This window comes from Pithys albifrons, chromosome 5, assembly GCF_047495875.1.
Source record: "Pithys albifrons albifrons isolate INPA30051 chromosome 5, PitAlb_v1, whole genome shotgun sequence".
Classification (NCBI taxonomy): Eukaryota; Metazoa; Chordata; class Aves; order Passeriformes; family Thamnophilidae; genus Pithys; species Pithys albifrons.
This window is the reverse complement of record NC_092462.1, coordinates 65,203,065-65,222,316: the sequence shown is the minus strand read 5'-3', so window position 1 is coordinate 65,222,316 and position 19,252 is coordinate 65,203,065. Positions and strand designations below refer to the sequence as shown.

General features: G+C 38.1%; 1 protein-coding gene across 2 annotated transcripts in view; it reads left to right on the top strand.

The window, feature by feature from the left end:
- ACOX3 (acyl-CoA oxidase 3, pristanoyl) overlaps positions 1-19,252 on the top strand; it is a 33,776-nt gene that overhangs the window by 1,878 nt on the left and 12,646 nt on the right. Inside the window, exons 2-10 of one of the 2 annotated variants that reach the window (XM_071556880.1) lie at positions 505-678; positions 2,225-2,458; positions 3,247-3,318; positions 4,331-4,420; positions 5,982-6,125; positions 6,962-7,050; positions 17,158-17,254; positions 17,643-17,825; positions 19,122-19,244. In XM_071556880.1, the coding sequence (XP_071412981.1) occupies positions 511-678; positions 2,225-2,458; positions 3,247-3,318; positions 4,331-4,420; positions 5,982-6,125; positions 6,962-7,050; positions 17,158-17,254; positions 17,643-17,825; positions 19,122-19,244 (1,200 nt within the window). In that variant the 5' untranslated portion in view covers positions 505-510. Of the gene's footprint in view, positions 1-504; positions 679-2,224; positions 2,459-3,246; positions 3,319-4,330; positions 4,421-5,981; positions 6,126-6,961; positions 7,051-17,157; positions 17,255-17,642; positions 17,826-19,121; positions 19,245-19,252 lie in introns of those variants that run through there. The other variant, XM_071556879.1, reaches the window with a different exon arrangement.

The window sequence follows — 19,252 nt, the reverse complement described above, 5'->3', positions numbered from 1 at the left end:
CTGGTTCTAACAAAACCCAAGATTATTCTTCTCTCCTAAACCAGAACGATTGTACTTACTGGTAATGAAATCCTGCAGGGTTAGTGCAGTTTTGCAGTGCTCTGGCATGACCCATAGATGCACACAACAAGTTGCCAGCAGAGGTCATGGAGCCTTATTGCTTTTGTTATTTAAGATATGGTTTTTTCTTGCCTGAGTCTTTTAACTCCCCCTTTCTTACTGCATGATACTAACCAATGGTGTCCCTGTTTCATATTTAGCTCGTATTTTAGTAACAAAGACCATGTCATTTATTTACATCTGATCAAAGGCATTTTTTCTTACTTTGTCTCAAGAAATTGAGTTAGAAAAAGGAAAGGGCAAGCTTTTAGTTGGCTCTGCACTGCTGTTCTCATGGTTTAAACAAGTCTACAGATTTAATTCACAACCCTTTTGATTTTTTTTTTTAAATCAGACATCTGTGGGTGCTTCAGTTTGTTATTTATCTTGTTTTGTGCACTTTAGCTAACGATGGCATCCACATTGAATCAGAAAGAAACCACCGACAAACAAAATTCGTGGGATAGTTTGCTACCAGATTTCCCTAAAGGCCCACTTTGCAGATATCGTAAGAAAGCTTCCTTCAGCTGGAAGGAGATGGCAATATTCCTAAATGGTGAAGATACCATCCAGTTTAAGGTAAACTTAGAAAGAATTTTAAGCATGTTTTAATTTTGGGGGTATCAGTAGAAGTAAGTATGTGATTTTCAAAGGGAGAGTAGTTGATAATACTCTGTAAATATGAGGCATGGAGAAATTGGGTTTGTATATCCAGTGTTCAGAGCAGAGCTGAACTTTTAAGCAACCTACTTTGCTGTCTCATATGGTTCATTTAATTGCTGAACATCAGTACGGAGGAGACCAGCAGGTGCTACATTGCAGAACTTCAGTGTTCATTTCAAACTGGAGAAAGAACTGTATTGTACCATATTTCTTCACTACTGTCCTTAGGTCATTTATCCCATGGTTTTGCAAGTCACTTAAGTGGAGCTAAGTTCAAGCCAATTTCAAACACAGTATTTCTGTCTGTCTTTGACCTGACATAATTTCTTATCATCATCTGTGCTTGCATTAGTGCGTATGTGATGTTGCAGTTGAGCAGATTAACATGTCTACCTCACTGAAAGCTAATCCTACCAAAAAAAGAGATTAACTGCAGCACAAGAGAGGGTGTGGAAATGCATGACCTGGAGACGTAGGAGAAGAAAGAACCAGCTTTTTTGAGGGTGGTATAGATTTACATGGATTTAAGCTGATCTTGAATGTTCACCATAATGATTAAAATCCTAGCAGGTAGATTGGAGAAATCAAAAAGGCCTTGTTCTGTATCTCACTGCTATGTGTAAGAGCATAGGAAGAACTCAAGTGCTGTGTGTCTGAGGGAGTTTTAAAACTGTGTGGGCATATAGTGATGTTCATTCAGAGAGAGACTTCCTGCTTTTCAAAGGCAAAACACAGGAAGTCTGGTTTTCTTCCTTTTTATTGTGTCATTCTTTTCAGAGGGGAGGAAAGGACCTTAAAAATATTTTTGAAAGATTTTGCCTAAGGCACCTCATTTTTTCCTGAACTACATGAAAGACAGTTAAGATGTGGACATCTTCAAGACACAGATCTGAGTTAGAAAGTGCCATAGTATATTATCTAATGTAAAAAAGGTACAAATTAAAACTAAAAGATGCACATCCCTATATTGAATGGGTGTATATGATGGTTCCATTAAATGGAGTACATTTCTACTTTCATCTGGGAACAGAGCAATTGTGGTAGCTTAATGGCTTTACCATTATGGCATATTTCTGACTGAATGTAATCCCTGAAGTTTTACCTTTGTCCTCAGCTTGAGTGACATTGCCCTTTAGATACCCTCAGCAACTTGGCATGTATTGAAATAATGAAGCTGCTATAAAAAACAAGTAAGTTTTACCATACTGTTCTTGTACATTCAGAGTGAATCATTATTACTTCATGATGAAGGAGCTTTCATAAAATTCAGCTGCATGAGCTCTATGTATAATGACAGACCATTTAAATATATTTTTAATTCTCTGGAGTTTTTGCTTTATAAATTTACACCTTTTGTCAAGTGATTGTAGCTTGAGGCCCAGTATTATCCTAAAAGAATTAACTGGTTTTATTAATGTTTTTAAATTAATATTCTCATGTCAGATTTTTTTTCCCCCTCAAGAACAGAATCTTCTCTGCTCTGGAAAATGATCCTCTCTTTGCACGTCATCCTGGAGAAGATTTGCTCCGTGAGAAATATCAGGAGCTGACATTTCTGCGCTGTAAAAGACTCTTTGAGTATGATTTTCTTAATCAGCGAGAGATCGTAGAGAACCCATTTAAGTTCTTCAATGTGATGCTCTGTATAGGAATGTATGATTGGTCTCTGTGTATCCAGTATTTATTACATGGCGCTGTAAGTACAGTTCAAGGGGTATACAGGTGTATATTTGAACTTTAGTGACTTCTAATATCATAATTCTGTTGCTTTATGCCTATGTTATTAAAGTTTTATCTTTTCCTAGTCCTTCATTTTCAAAAATGAAATTAAATTTTAGCTGTTTAGAAGAATCAGAAACTCCCTTCCCTAAATCCCAGTGTCTTGATTAAGGACAGAATCCAGAACGAATGGAAACCAGTGTAATGTTTCTCACTGACATCAGTGGCTGGATTATGTTAATTGGTTGCTTCCCAAATAAGTTTCTCAGAAAGAATAGTCAACACAACTGGTCAAATAATATCCATTGAATTAATTAATTATTACTATTCACGTGGTGGAAGGGGTCTAGAAATTACAGTTTTGTTACGTGAATATCCATCTAGGAAAACTGAGGGTAGCTTTAAAAATGGCATTCTTGTTTGATCTTGAAGCAGCTACCTTCAGTTCCTAGTCCATTTGCAATAAGATGAACCGGAATAGTATTTTTAAGTTTTGCTTTACTCAAAGGGACATCATTAAGGACATTTGGAAAGCATTTTTAAGCATTTGCAATGAAGGCTTGAACAGGTTAGAGCTATGACAAGGGACCTTGAAAAGATCAAATCCTGACTTGCCATCCAGATATGGTTTAAGCATAGTTTACTGTGCAGCCCACTTTCCCCAATCTCTTTGCTGAACATCACTATTACAAGTTATTGTGCATGTGCAATTTGTGCTTTCCATCACAAGGCACTGATTTCCTTCATAATTCTCTATTTTCACAGGTATTTGCAAGTTCAATTATCAGTGCTTCTATGAGGTTTGCACACATTGTGAAACAAGTTTATAACATGGAGGTAATTTTTTTAATAACTTGTGAGAAATGGGCGCCTTTAGAACCGTATCGCCACTTGCACTCTTGTGCTAAATCGCTTTACTTACCTAGGTACTTCTAAATAGCAAAAGAAAAGACCACGGAGCAGATTCAAGCACTGAACTCTGACTATTCTCACTATTGGCTGCTAAATCTCTCTCTGGATCTCTTATAGACTGTCAAGTTAATATGCAGACAAAGTTTGGCAACTTCCTCTGAAAGGCAATATAGGTGACACTATACCAGTTTAGTCTATATCCAGTCACTCGGTCCCGTGGTGTAATGGAGAGCACTCCGGACTCTGGATCACAAGGTCGTGAGTTTGAGTCTCAGTGGAGACCATACAGGGCAGTTAAGGCCTCCCTGCCATCCGATCCCATCAGATCTCGGATGCTCAGCATAGTCAGCCCCCGTTAGTACCGGGTGCTGTGACAGTCCTGAGGACACTTCACTGTCACTGTCCAAGCTTGCTCAGCCGTGGCAGATGGACCTCAGGACTGAAACGCTGGGGCCAGTTCTGCGCACGCTGTGCCTCACCTAAAAAATCCACTGCGCAGGCTGGAAGGGCACACCCACGTGGGGAGAGCCCTTCCCAAATCTTCATTCGCAAAGTTTGGCCATACATACCAGGATGTACATACCCTTACTATGATGCCATAAAAGTTCCATTCTGATGCTATAAAATGGAAAATAATAATGTAAGGCCAAAAAACCATCACGTGGAGCCCAGTGAAGTCTCAGGACTAAGTATCCTGCAGAATAAGTGCAGTCTGTCTGATGCAGAAGATGCCAATTCTAAATAGTTTTTCCAGTCTAGGCCATGTGGGCAACATTAACTGTCTGGCCAGACCCTCTTTGATTTGCAAGATAAATACACTGAGCCAAACTGGGCTTCTTGCTTCTTTTGCTACTTTCTTGCAATCTTTTGAATGTCTTGCAGTTTTAATTATTGTAACAAAATGGTCCTGACCTGTGCCTTGTATCTCCTTGTTTAGATTTTTGGGTGTTTTGCTCTAACTGAACTCAGCCATGGAACAAATACCAAAGGCATACGAACTACTGCCACATTTGATCGTAGCACTCAGGTTAGTTCTTAATGCACAGGAATAATGTTTGACAGTGTTAAGCTCTGTTACTAACAGAACAGAGTGATTCAGAGATTTCTTTTATTAACAAGAAAGAGTCAAATTCAAATGTAAAATATTGTAAAAAATACTTAAATTATTAAAAATTCTTAAATCCATTGTTTATTGTTAAACAATCAGCAACAGTTTTTGTTTTCTTTCTCTTCTGGTTGTGATACGAAATAAGGATAGCAGCCTTCTCCTTTGTTGTGTCTCCTAAAGAGTAGTTGAATATGCAGCTTAAATTGTCTTTTGTCTTTAAATATTAAGGGGTTTTGTACAAAGATGAAGATTCTTTCCTATGATGAGGAAAGCAAAAAAAGATATAAGAAGACTATCAAACAGACCCAAAGAAAGAAAAGGATAAACTGCTCTTTCCATTAGAATAGGGCTTACTATCATACTGCAGAAATAAATTCATCATCCTAGCATTTTGTTGGTCAATTATTAGAATTCATAGTAGTTTTACATTAAGGGAGAAGAAAAAAGAAGTTTAGAGGAGGCTTTTGGAATTTCTCATTCTTTGTCATCTACATACTTGGTTTATGCTAAATTGAATTTAAAATATGTTATTTAGTGTCCCTGGAAGGTAGGCTCATCTCCAAAGACTGTGGCATCATTGCACTAAAATATACAGAACTGAGTGCTATTGCAGCCAGGAAGCAGTGGCACATCATGAAGTGGCTTCAAAGTAATAAGAAATGAAAATCATAGGTTTGAAATGTAAGATCTTATATTCTTCCAGAGGACAACATTTCAGACTGTATTTTTTCATATACAAGCAATTCAGTGAGCATTTACGCAACATAGACAAGTAGACCTCTTTCTAAAAAAAATCCCGAGCAAGACTTGTGAAACTGGCAGCATGAAAAGTTCCATTTAAATGAATAGAGCTTTAGGTTGGCGGTGAGTGTACTGCAGTAAAAGTGACTGAAATGACTAAATCTTTGACAAGATCATGAAGCTCTGAGTTCAGGTTTCTTTTCCATCTAGAAAGCATGCTATGTCTAGATTTCAGGATAAAAGTCTTCTTCAGAATTCTACTACTTGTGGCTCCCAAGATGTCCAAACTGGGAAGTGTGCTGCCTTTCCATACAAAACTGCATGTGAAGGAGGTGGTCCCTGCATAGGCTTCAGCCTTCACACCTGAACAGTCCTCACAGTCCCTCACTTAAACTCGTAGCTCATTTAACCTGAGATCTAGGAAATTCTTCTGAGTCCATCAGTCTGCTTTGCTTTCTTTTTTCAGTGCTTAAATGACCAATTAAAAAGGCTGAATTTCAGGCCTTACAGTGAGGGAATGAACTTTCTAAACTATATTTTGTTTCCTAACTACATGTGTTGTCTGCAAAGTTGTGCAGAATAAGAGAGATCTCAGTTGCTAGAGTGCAGTACAGAACAAAATCATGGCAGTTCATGAATGTTTTCAAAGCATTACCAGGGTAATAGGGTGGGGGGAAAGGAAATAGCTGTGTGCTGATTTTTATGATTTATGTAATTCTTTTTTCTTTCCTGGTTACAGGAATTTATCATCAATACACCTGACTTTGAAGCTGCAAAGTTCTTGGCTGGTAATATGGGGAAACATGCCACTCATGCAGTTTTGTATGCCCAGCTCTACACTCCTGATGGTCAATGCCAAGGATTGCATTCTTTTCTTGTACAGGTAGGGTAGAAATATTGCTAATCATTTTCTCTTTCGTGGGTTAAAATCAAAGGCTTTTTGTTATGCTTTATTTATCTCTAGCCAGCAGATTCTTTAATGCCTTCACAGTTTATTACAATTGTAAAAAGTGTTCTGGTTTTGAGTATTCACTGATTTTGTGATGGTTGTACAGCCAGTTTTGTACTGTCATTTTTCTGCAAAAAAATCTGAAGATACAAAAGAGCTCAAAACTGTCCAGACAGTCAAGATGCTCAAATAGTTAAACTCTTTTTATATAAAGTCCTGAAAGTCTTGCATGGGGCCTAAGGTCTGCCCGTTCTACAGGCTGATCTGTGTGAAATCTGCAAGCTTCTGCCACAAAAAATCAGTTTATAAGATTAAAGGTATCAGTAAGTATGGCAATGCAGTAGATAACTTGTACATAGTAAAATGAACTAGTTGCAGACTGAACAGAATTCACTACAGAATTGGAGAATATCTCAATGCTGATTGTTGCATAAAAGCTCCATTGATTCCTACTGTGTCTGTGTACACCTGAAGAAGGTTTCAGTGCTAGTCTGATGACAGCAGTCGTTGGTGTTAAGGCATATTTAACACAGTGGTGTAATTAGTGTCATATTGCTAAAGCAATTTTCATTAAAGGATCTATGTCCTTAATGAGAGGATGGTTTAAGTACACTATGTTATCCAGTATTACGTGCTTGGAAGAAACAGAGAACTTTCTTTAGCATTAATAAGAGAGTACAAGGTGGGAATATTTTCAATGTTTGTAAAGTTCTGCCAATAACTTCCATTGTTCCACAACTGAAATAATGTTTTGTTTCACTTCTATACAGATTCGAGATACAAAAACTCTCCTACCAATGCCAGGTGTGATGGTAGGTGATGTAGGAAAGAAAGTTGGGCAGAATGGGTTGGATAATGGGTAAGTCAATCCATTTGAAGGAGGAAACATCTCAGTTATATCACAATGTAGTGGTGGAAGTATTTCTCTGTGTCAGTTCTGTCTTTACTTCTGAGGTGTTGGCTTGTGGTTTTAAGCTGTTGGTATTTCAAAAAAAAAAGGCAAAAACCCAAACTGAAAAATCTTAAATTTCAGTATTTTCTATCTGAATATATATACTCTTTCAGCTTCTCTCACCTTTTGGATTGGGAAGTGTCTCTAGTATTCTGTGAATATCTCCAAGCAGTCTTTTAGTCATACACTCTGCAACAGTAATAATGAAAAAAATCCCAACAAAGTCAGTCCATTAATTTCTGAGTAAAGAACTTTACCAATCTCTGTATCCATCCGGGTGTAGACCCATAATTATTTTCTTTGTTGACTGCCAGCCCACAGAAAGTGGGTTGTTGTCCACAGACAAGGTTTATTGTTAGTAAAGATGTAAGATTATTGAGGCCCAGTAGAGAAACTCTGTATCTTGTTTAAACCAAGGGATTTCTGGACTAATCCTGGTCACTGCAGAAGAGAAGAAGGCTAGTGGGGTTTTTTTCTGTGTTGTCTGTGTACAGCTGAAATAAAAAAGTACGTGAGCTCCATTTCTTAGTCATGGACTTCAATGGCCTTACTGTGGCTCTGCTTTACTAACCAAAGGAATCTGATGGGGAGGAGAGACAGTGAGGAAATCAAAGTAGATTTCTGCATAAAAATGGTCAAAATTAATGTTTAAAGTCTTTCTTTATGTGTGTGGCTCTGTGTAAAGACAGAAACCCTAAATAGCAAAGAGAGGTGTCACTGATTTATGCCTGAAATTTACCTCTTTCTGTAGATTTATCTAGTTACAGATACATGTATTGTCCTTCATAACATACCATTGCATTAAAATAGAAGCAGCCTAAAGTATCCTGGTTTCAAATGTAATGGGTTTAGCTTCAAATAGGTCACAGGTATCCTGTAATTTTTTGCCTGTAACAGCCTCCTTTTGTCCCTCATATCCTGTAGTGGCAAAAATAGTGCTACATTGTATCCTTGATTCTTTGTTTCCTGAAGACAGAGAAGAAATAAATAAAAATATAATAAAAATAATTAAGTTTTATAGAGGAAAAATGTGAGAAAAGGCCTGGAAAAGAGGGAGGATCGGGTTTGGGGTACATATTTTCGACAGCTTCTGCATTATAAACTAGTAGCCACCAGATGGCACAGCAACATGGGCCTAAGTAATCTAGATGTACTTCATATTTCTGTAGAAATGTTCAAATACTATTGTTCATTCTTAATATGCAGATAGTTTTATGTGCAATGTGTGCTTGTTACCTTAATCCAAAATTTATATAGTTTTAAATCCATTTGTCCTTTGATCTACTGGGAAAAATAGAGAATTTTTTAAAATATTCATGGCTGAGTCATCTAAAATTGTAATCCACATAATACACTGTAAATAAGAGATACCAATGATTTTCTGTCTTAACTTCGCATGGAGTCCCTTATCTAGTTATGATATCATATGTCATTTAATGGAGTCATAGGGCATTCTAATCTTCCTGTTTCCTTCATATATGTTGCTCTACAAAAATTAATATTTTCTTCTAACAGCAGTGCCTGAAGAGCCCCAATCACATGTCTGTTTCTCTTAAGTATGCATTAAGACAGTCCCTGCATTAGAACGCTTAAGACAGTACCTGCAGAATTAAGATGGAGGGACAAGTGAGCCCAAGGTTACCAATAGATACCCTTCATTCAGCTAAAAACTCCAGCAGCCTCTGTTTCTGAACTACCTCAGCTATTTGGAGAGATCTAAGGCAAGAGGCCAACATTCTTCACAAGATCTAGAGAACTAATTTTTGTTTTGCAGCCTTCCGGATCACACTCAGCTGTCAAAAAGGTCAGGACTGGCAGACATTTGCTTCTCAGAGGCACATGAAGGTCTGGATGGGGACTAGAGAGGGAGTAGCTTCAGAATGCTGCCATTGTTTGTAGAAACAATAGGCTGTGGCACCCTAGAAAACGGACTGTTGGTTGCATGATCTGCAAATGCCAGGATGTGCAGAGACATTTCACCGCACACTGTCATGTCAAGGTGTTTAGTAATCTTACATCCTAGCTTATCCCACAGAAAGCACAGCCTGCAGTATAGAATCTTGTTATATGTGAGGTTGAGAAAAAATCCCTGTGCTGTGACTACAGGTGTTAGTCTCTGCTGCATGCATTGCCAGGTTTTTTGAATGTATATTTGAAATCTGGCTCAGCTACCATAAACACTTCGTAAATCAGGGCTATTTCCATCTAGTTACACTCAGAATATGTGGTCAGAGTGAAGATCAGAGGATGACATCTCTGACAGAGATGTTTGATTTTGTTCCTGTACTTCAAGCAATTTATACTAATAATTTTCTATATGAATGCAGAGAGTTAACACTAATGAAGGTCATAGGGAAAAAATTCCAGAACCTTCTTGGGAAATGCCGTTGATTTATGCTATATAAGAGAACAGAGTAAGAGATTGTAGTTGTCCTTTCTGGCTTTGGAAAACAATTAGTCTTTTGGGTTGTTTGACTGAAAGCTGGTTTCCTGCTAATGCAGAGTATAATGTTTTTAGTAACAGAAAGAATTGCATGAGTAATGTGGGAATTTTCACAGTGTAAATCCATTTTTCAGTCTGTCTCCAAATAATTCTCGTAGTTTCATAATTTGAATGTCCAAAAATCACATGGGTTTTGCAGGTCTTTGTATCTACGCTACCCTGACAAAAAAGACAAAATCACTGTAAAATATTTTAAAATATTTTTCTTTCTCTTGGAAATGTGCATCAATTTGTGTATTCAATGCATAAATGGGTAAAAATAGAACTCCACTCTTTCTTATGGAGATTTCAGTCTGGTTTTGTGTTTTGTTACCAAAATTAAATCAGACTGCCACCAGGGGATGCAAGTGCTTCAGTCTTTATTTTATAATATTAAAATGTCCACCTGTTGCTAGTGCTCTGGCGGTCTTTGAAATATGCCGTTCACTGTGGACTCAAAATGGATGTAGCTGAGGAAAGAAAAACTAAAAAAAATCCCTGGGTATTTGAGATTTCAGGAGCTTTTAAGAAAAAGGCATAAGGGTTATGGGTATGACACACACATAAAACCAGAGCTTGGGTAAGTACTGAAGTCCATTTTGGTTTCTTTCCTTTGGTACGGGTGTCGGGGGGAGTTGGTTTGGGTTTTTTTCTGTCTACCTTGGCCTATGTCACATTACCAAAATTACCCTTACTGCAATGAACATCAGTAAATGACACTGGGCTGTGGCGAACCAATTTCATGTCCAGTTGTAGCTAGCAGTAAATTGATGCTTTCCCCTCTCCAGAGATGGAAATGATGCCCATCTGAATCTACCTGGGGGAAGAGTGAAAATGAACTGTATTTGCATTTCTGAGATGATGCTTACCATGCCTGTCTTTGTAATGTGTGTTCTGAGCTCGTGCAGCTCTATCTGCTGATAACCTCTATAGAGTTTGCTGAGCAGACAAAACCTATGATAAAGCAAGAGTGAAATGAAGCTGTCGTTTTAGCTGAATTTTTTGTAGGGGAGAAAACAGTCTTTCTGGAGGAAGAAGAACTGTTAGCTGGATCTAATTATAATGATGTACTTTGGAAAACTGATGGTTTTTATTATCCGTTTAACAACCTTTCATGTACAATTAAAATGTAATCAATCTCTGCACACATACAACATGCTAAGATGTTCAGCCTATTCTCTAACAATCAGTGAGGCCACATTTAGTTTTCTGCATACTGAAAGCAAAACAAAACATCAAAGAGGAAATGAATAGAGGGGATTTATTGGGCAGAAAAGCAATAAGTGGTGAAAAAGAACTCCTAGAAAGTGGTTGCAGTCTCAGAAAGCCCTCATTACAATTCCCTGTATATTGGCAAAGATGACGTACATCACACAACCTCCGAGCCTATACAGATTACTTTTAAATGGTCAATTCATTTTTTTTCCTTTGTTGCTATTTCAGTAACAGTGCCAATAATACATTATGATTCTGCTACTGCTGATTTAAGGGTAGAACAAATGAAAGTCTAGTCCTTCAAAAGGTTTTTGTCTCCTTGTATTTATTCACTTAACTCTCATTTGGGTTTTGTAACGGTTGCAGTTGTTTCACTAGGAAGATACGAGCTGTAATACATGGTTGAAGCCTAAGTAGTCTTTGGAGCTTCATTTTGCAATCTGAAGCAGTAGTTTGGTGAAGATAATAACCATAATCAGCTACTTTGGTTGTTTACTTCTAGTCCTACTCTGCTTTTTAATTTGTGCTGAGATGAACATTTATGTAGCTGTATAAGGGATTCAACTAGGCAACTGGAACTGCCTGAAAACTAATCCAAACAAACCCACCAAACAGTTTTGCCTGTTTTCAACCTGCTCATTTGTCAGGTCTGGTTCACTGCAAGGCCTCTCATGAATGGCTATTTCAGTACAGGGAAAGGGACAGTACAGAGATGTTAATAAGAAACAAATTGTAGAAATCAGTCCTGCTTCACAAATAAATAAGCTTGAGTTTGTTTAACATTTTTATTGTCTTACAGCCTCTGACCAGGGCAGTCCCGTGGTGTAATGTAGCACTCTGGACTTGGAATCCCAAGGTCCTGAGTTCAAGTCTCAGTGGGACCGTCCCCTGGCAGTTCAATGCCCCCCTGCCATCCCATCCCGTCAGATCTTGGGTGCTCAGCAGGGTCAGCCCCAGTTAGTACCGGGTGCTGTAGACAGTCCTGAGGACACTTGACTGTCACTGTCCAAGCTTGCTCAGCCGTGGAAGATGGACCTTAGGACTTAAACGGTGGGCCCAGTTCTGCACACACTGTGCCTCGCCTAAAAAATCCACTGTGCAGGCTCGAAGGGCACACCCATATGGGGAGAGCCCTTCCCAAATTTTCATTTGCAAGGTCGGGCTGTTCATACATTCATACAGCCTCTGACCTAAGTCACAAACTGTTGCAGTGACATTGAAATGGCTGTAAAAGAAAAACAAATGTTTAAAATGCGTGTGCCTATATTTACATTATCTGAATATACTATTAATACTTCAATCCTCATGAAATGTGCCACTTTCACAGTTAAAAGCAGGTATTTTGCAAACACATCTTGCATGTTTGCAGTTGAAGTCAGAACAGTGATTTTGCAGTGGAGTAATTGGTATTTCCCTGTTTTGCCCTCCTGTTTCTGCAGTCAAGGTTAGACACTATATGGGTACATAAAGTGCTGTGCATGTTACTAAGATGTGGTCACATAATTGCAGAGTTCTGCTTTATCCCCTCATTTTTGTCATGTTCTCATACCTCAAAACTCTACAGCCATAGCTGGTTCACACTGAAAGGCACTTGGTGCTAATGGGGAAAGGTTGGTTCAGATCTGGTCACACATTTATCACACAGAAATACAGCCTCATAACTGCAGTGAACTTCAAACAACCTTTTTGCTTCTTCCTTAGCAGAGCTCTGCCAGCTCTCCATAGTTGGAGGAGTCTGCACATCCAGAGCTCCTCGCAAGGATGGCACTTAGACTGTAAGAACTTTAGGGTGAGGTGGGCCTTGGTGTGTCCATGAAGTCCATTAAGGTAGGATTAGGAGGCCTGTGTTGTTTTATCACTGCTATTGAGCATTACTGTACAGACCTGCATTCTTAGACTAGAGCTTTGATTGTCAAAACTAGAACTAAAATACTGCCATGCAGTTTTCTTTAGTTTCTCTGTAATTCCTTTCAACTCTAACCTTTCTGTGAGTTCCAGTCTGGAATATGTGGCTGTTTTCTTCTGCAAAGTTTTTAACCAAACCTCTGAGGTTTCACCAAACCTCAGAAACTCAGAAGTTTCACCAAATCTCTGAAATGTTTCCCAAGGTTTATTGTATCCCATAAACAGCTGTGAGATGACTTGACTCACCACCTTTCAATACCATTCACTTGCGTTCTCTTTCTGGCTGAAAGCCTGTCCGATGTCCTTGCACCGTATCTAACACAGTCAGTAACAAATGCTGGCAGAAAAGGCATTTTAGTGAGTCTGAAATTCACCAAAGCATGTTTGAGCTATTTGTACTATAGGTAACAGTTTATTAATTTAGTACTGGCAAAAGGAACTCGTAGCTTTTCCAGCTGCTCCTCTTTTATCAGCATTACTGCACACCAGCTGTATTACTATTACATGATTTAAAGTCAGTAAGATTAACTTAGCTTGAAATTTTCCCTAAACTACTGGCCAAAGAGCCCAAACAAGAATGCTACTATTGGAATAGCACTTCATTCTGCTCAGCCGCTCCAGGTAGAAATCTGTGTGATAAAGTTTTTTTACCTGTGGTAAAAAGTGTGGTTATATGGTGCAAAATTATACATTGCTGTAGAACCTTGTAATACATATTTAAAGTGACAGCTGTCTGTCTGTCCTGCTGAGAGATCTTAATCTCAGTCATGCTATTTGCTATGCTGAAGAGGCCCTAAGTAGGGCAGCTTCAAACCTCTGGTCTTGTCATCACTGTGTGAAATTTAGCCATTTTCCAAACTTGCTGGTACATGATATCCCCATGTCTGTGTAAATAGTTCCATTATTGTAAGATATTTCTTCAATTCTTTAAGGAGATTTTCCCCCTGAATGCGTTGACAGATGTGGGCCAAGTCCATGCTTTCTAGGCTAATAACCATTAGAAACGTGATCATTGACTTCATTAAACCTTGCTATTTATTTTTAATATGTTCCAATATCGAGTTCAAATTGGCCAGTATGTCTAACAACTCCCAATAGCAAAGTTCTTGGACAAGGAGCATAACAGCAGTTGGCAGTGATTTCACAAGGTAGCCTAACCCCCCAGTCCTGTAAGGCTCTGCTTTTATTTTTAACAGTGGTGCTTATAGGCAAAATATTTCTATACATATGGATATTTTTTCTGTGATTTTTAGTTGCTAGTTCTGTCACTCTCTTTTGCTTCTTAAAGCCTTTGCCATCTTACATGTGTATCCACATATCTTATAGCAACTTACAGGAAAATAAGTAAGTAATGTGTCTGAAATGGATAATAGCAAGGGAAAAAACCCTAATTTTTCAAAACCTGTTATTTAAATTAATTTTGATTTTAAGAAAATAGTTTATTACATAATGATAGGAAATTCAGTATTCTGGTTCAGTAGCTGTGAAAAAAATTAAAGTAGACTGTACATGTACTTTTTCATCATAATATTTCTAGGTCATTTTTTATGTAGTACGGCATTAGCTTCATTATATTTATGTCATACAGATTAGAATACAAATTTCTTGAACCTTTTTCACTCTTTCCAACAAGACTTCCTCCAGATTTGGGATTGTATCACAGCAGGTGAAAGTGGGTAAAACTATTTAGGTCATTTTGGGGGCTGTTTTGTTTGGCACACATCTGTCACATGTTCAGTATGAGAAGCCTTGAATTTCCTAGAAGTACATTGTTGGTATATGGTTTACATAATAGTAGATTTGAATTTTTTTTAATGAACTCTTGAGTTTCAATCACACAACAATAAAAACAATTTTCTACAACTGCAGTTTTGCTGACTGAATTGAACAAATCACTGCAGTGTAAAATGCAGCTGGATAATTTGCCATCTTATTCATTGTTGTCACCGCACAGATAACATGTGACAGGACAAAAGGAAATGGGATCAGGTTGCACCAGGGGAGCTTTAGGTTAGACACTGGGAAAAATTACTTCACTGAAGGGGTGTTCAGGCAATGGAACAGGCTGCCCATGGAAGTTGTGGAGTCACCATCCCTGAAAGTGTTCAAAAGGCATGTGGATTTCACACCTGGGAACTTGGTTTAATGGTAAACACGGTGAATGTGGGTTAACAGTTGGACTCAGTCTTGGAGATCTTTTCCATCCCTAATGATTCTGTGATTACTACCATGGATCTTAGCATTCATCACATTCAAGGCTAAGCATGTTCTACATATGTATTTGTAAAGAGAGGGCTCAAGAACTGGAGCCCTTTGAAATTGCTTCCAAATGTGTGCTGCAAAGGTTGTATCATGTCTCTGTTAGGTCAACTATTCCTTTAGTCTGGTTTATAATTCCATTTTTTTATCACCTATTCATTAGCTTTTTAAATAATATGCTTTCTTCCAAGCATATTTTCCTACTTGCGAGGGATCCTTTATAAATATCCAAGAGACACCCTTACTATGATCACGGATTCCTTCTTAAAATTCTCATTTGTTCTAATGGCTTTTAAAAATGGCTATTGAACAGCTGCCAGTGTTCTGTGACTAGAAGGTATCCTGTCAATAAAGTATTCTCCAGTAGTTAGTGTCTGCTGCAGTATTTGAACATATTTGTAGCTTCCTGCCTTATGCTTGCATTGTAAGATCCTAGGAGGAAACACCTTCTTGGAATTCTCTGGAGGTACAGCAGCTAGGAAAAGAGAGGACTAAACCTTTAAGAACCTAAACCTTGCCACACACTCCTGTAGTTAAAGCAATGAGCAGTAATAATTAAAGAGCTCAAGTTCTGTCTAAGATGCATGCTGTTGCTTAAAAATATTGGTTGTTATACAGTTTTAGTTGTGTTTCTGTTTGAGATGTAGGGAGCAGAGAATGTGATTGGAACCAAAAGATCTTTCTTGAATTAGAATTTTTTTTATTTTCAGTTATATCAGAAAATATTAACAAAGATGGAAAATAACAAATACGGAAATCGGCTTTTTGGAAATTCTGAACTTGCTTCTAACAACTAGTGTTGTCTTACTGAAACTGGCACTTAGCAAAGCACTTATTAGCCTTGTTAAGACCAGTAAGCAGCTGGTTCTTGGTTAGGATAGCACGCCTTTCTCTGTATCCAAGTCCAAAAAGACTGTGTATCTCGAAGGCTGAATAAACTCTGTATGCAGATACGTTTCCTTGGAAACAACTCATAATTTAAAAGCACATGCAGCAATGCAGCCCTTATGTAATTTATTAATGTGAAAGACCTGGCTCTCGTGGGCCTTTTTAAATAGATCAGCCTGTATTGGCAGGAAAAAGGAATTTTCTTTGATTACAAATACAGCTTTTCAAGTGCTATTAGATAGTGGCATATTTGTGAGTGGGGTTGATACTACTGCTATTTTGCCAAATTGTGTTGCCCATTTGGGCGAAGCAGTTCAAGTGCTTCTTCCAGAACAATGTGAACACTCAGGACATTGTCCCTATTCTAATAACTTCCCTCTTTATTGCTGCAAGGGTGCCATAAATTAGAAAAGTTATCCTGCTCTTCCTTTTTAAGATGTCACATTCCAGGGAACAGAATTCCTAATGTGAGTTTAGGCAAAGGAGAATTTTCCATTCGGGTCCTTCTCAGTGCACGACTTCAGCTATGTCTTCATTTCTATTGAAATAGCACAAATGATCCTCCTAGATCTATGTTTTAGACTCATAAAAATATATAGTGTCTTTATTCCAAAGCAATCCCCAGACTGGACTAAACAACACTTCGGTAAAGCATATGGTTCAGCAGAATTGTCAGTGGCAGGCAATTATTAGGAGTCAGAATGGTCCAGGCAGGTCCTAGGCAGGAGAAGGAAGTTTGTCTTCCTGAGGTTTTTGACAACCGAGATAGTGAGCTAAGTAACTTACCTGAACTCATGTAGACTGAGAATTAACTTCAAGTTTCTGAGATGGTGGGGAAAATACCTGTCACACTGCCTGTGTACATGGTCTTCAGTAAGTAACTTTACTTTTTCCTTCTCTCAAATAAAATATATTGCTCATCTTTCCATTACTTTTATAATTCTTTGCTAACATGGTCTCCTAAAGTCAATGAAGTGTGCGTTTTGGTTTCTTAAGCATCATCTTTTTAAAACAAAAAAAAACCAGAAGAGTTATAATAAATAATTTCCCTTCTTGAATTTCTTGTGCTGCTCTGAGTCAGAAAGCCTTTGTTGTCCCAGGCATACTCTCCTAAAATTACCTACCTGGCTTGATGGGCACAGTTTTCAGTTCACTGACATGCCTAAAATCATTGTGCAATCCTTTGTTGTGACCTTTTTTTCTATAATGTAAACACCTCAGACTATGTAGACATAGATTTTTACACTGTGTATTTGTTTAAACAGATTTGCCATGTTCCACAATGTCAGGATACCTAAAGAAAACATACTGAATATAGCTGGAGATGTCACAGCTGAGGGAAAGTACTCAAGTTCAGTCAAGGTATGAAACAAGGTTTTGTTGAGTTCATGCAGTTCATTAAATATATTAAGGTAAAATAGATGAAAAGACAGCATGGGCCTCTTATTTTGGGAAGTACTAGAGACCTGAACTTAAATAAGGCTGTTGACAATTTCACATGAGATATGAATGCCATTTTTCAGTTGCATTTCAGAGATGCCTCACCTCACGTTACTGACTTTAATGAACTTAATGCTCTTTGTGCTTCCCTGCTGATCCTAAAGAGTTTAGAGTTTGAGCCTTATATGAATGAGTCAAGTAATAAAATTGTCCAATCCTCTGTGCTTCTGATTGTTCTACCAAAGTTGCATCTTTGTGAGGGGTGGAAGTGAAATGTTGTCCTCACCATTCAGTCTGTGCCTTCATTCAGGATGGTAAGGAGCGTTTCAGTGCAGCTCTGGGAACCTTATCCAATGGCAGGATTATGATCACAGCGCTTTCCACGACCAATTTAAAGCTTGCCGTGGCAATAGCCATTCGCTTCTCAGCAGCTCGCTGTCAGTTTGGACCAACTGAGGATGAAGAAATCCCTATTCTTGAATACCAAACACAGGTAAGTACTTTGGAATTCACATCTACAGGCTTCTATATCATGAAACTCAGATCCAGAGCTACCCAGATCACAATAGTGGCACCACAGTTCGTGAAATAAAAGTCATCTCTGTCATCTGAAGCATCATTCTAGTGCAGTTGTGGGGATTCATTCCAACTCAAGACCTTCTGGTGTTATTGAATTCTTGGAATAGCAACACCAAAAATATTCATGTTTCTGAAGTAGCTAAAAACGTTTGTCTTCTAAATAGTAACCTTTTCAGAAAAAAACTTGCACACATGAGAATACTGCAGATATAGAAACTAGTATTTCTTTATGCTATAAAAATATAAAAATCAATGACATTCATTGTGGAGTAGCCTCCAGCTAGCACTGATTTGGAGCGGAATATAACCAATGTTTGTGTGCAGCTTATGTAGGAGAAAACTAATTATTGCTCAGAAAAAAGAAGAGCAAGAGTATGTAAAGTACCTGGGAAATAGAGAAAACTCAGATCTGCTGAATGACAAAAGTAATTATATAAGAAGTGCTGAAAGCAAACCTGCCCAGTTTGTCCTTGCAATGTGGATGCTTTTTTCCAGGTTTGCACTTAGTCTTGCAATGTGGAAAGATTTCATGGGTTTCTGCAAACTGGTGAGAGCTGCCTTCTTTGCACCACTTCTGAATAATGCAGGACCGGTTTCCCACTGCTCTTTGAGTCCTTCAATTTTTCTCAGTTTTGGCTTGCTCTCTGGGTTCTGTGTGCTGAAACACTTCTTCTGTTCTTTTATTTCCTTTGCCACAAAAGCTTTCTAAGCAGTTTCTCTTTCGGTTCATGAACCTCAAGTTGCATGGAGCAGCAAAGATGGTTTTTTGTCTGCTTCCCAGCCCTGGTTTTCTGGCTTTTTTTCACAGAATGCAACCAGCACTAATATACATTCAGCAATGAAGAAGCAAGTGAAATGGTTACAACCTCTGTCATGTTGGTACTGAAGAAACACATGAATCATGACTGGCCCTGGCATGCCAGACATTTTATAAACACAGAGCAAATATATGTCACTGATCCCCAAACCCTCAGTGAACTTTTGCACTGGTTTAACAGAATGTTTATCACAAAGTCATGAAATACAAGAACAACATATCTGTAACTTGTATATAATTACACTTAATTATGTTACTAGATGGTTATTGTTAAATTCTCCATTAAACAGTTTTCCAATTTGAACACAGTAAAAATGAATGTATTGTTTCAATCCAGTAACTATTAAAAACATGTATCAATTTGTGATCAAATCAGTTTAATTTTTTTTCTAGCAATGGCGTCTTCTTCCTTACCTGGCTGCTGCATATGCCTTAGATTATTTCTCCAAGTCCATGTTTGAGTACTTCCTAGAGTTTTATGCAGGTTTACTGACAAAGCAAAGGAGTCAGAGACAGGTGAGATC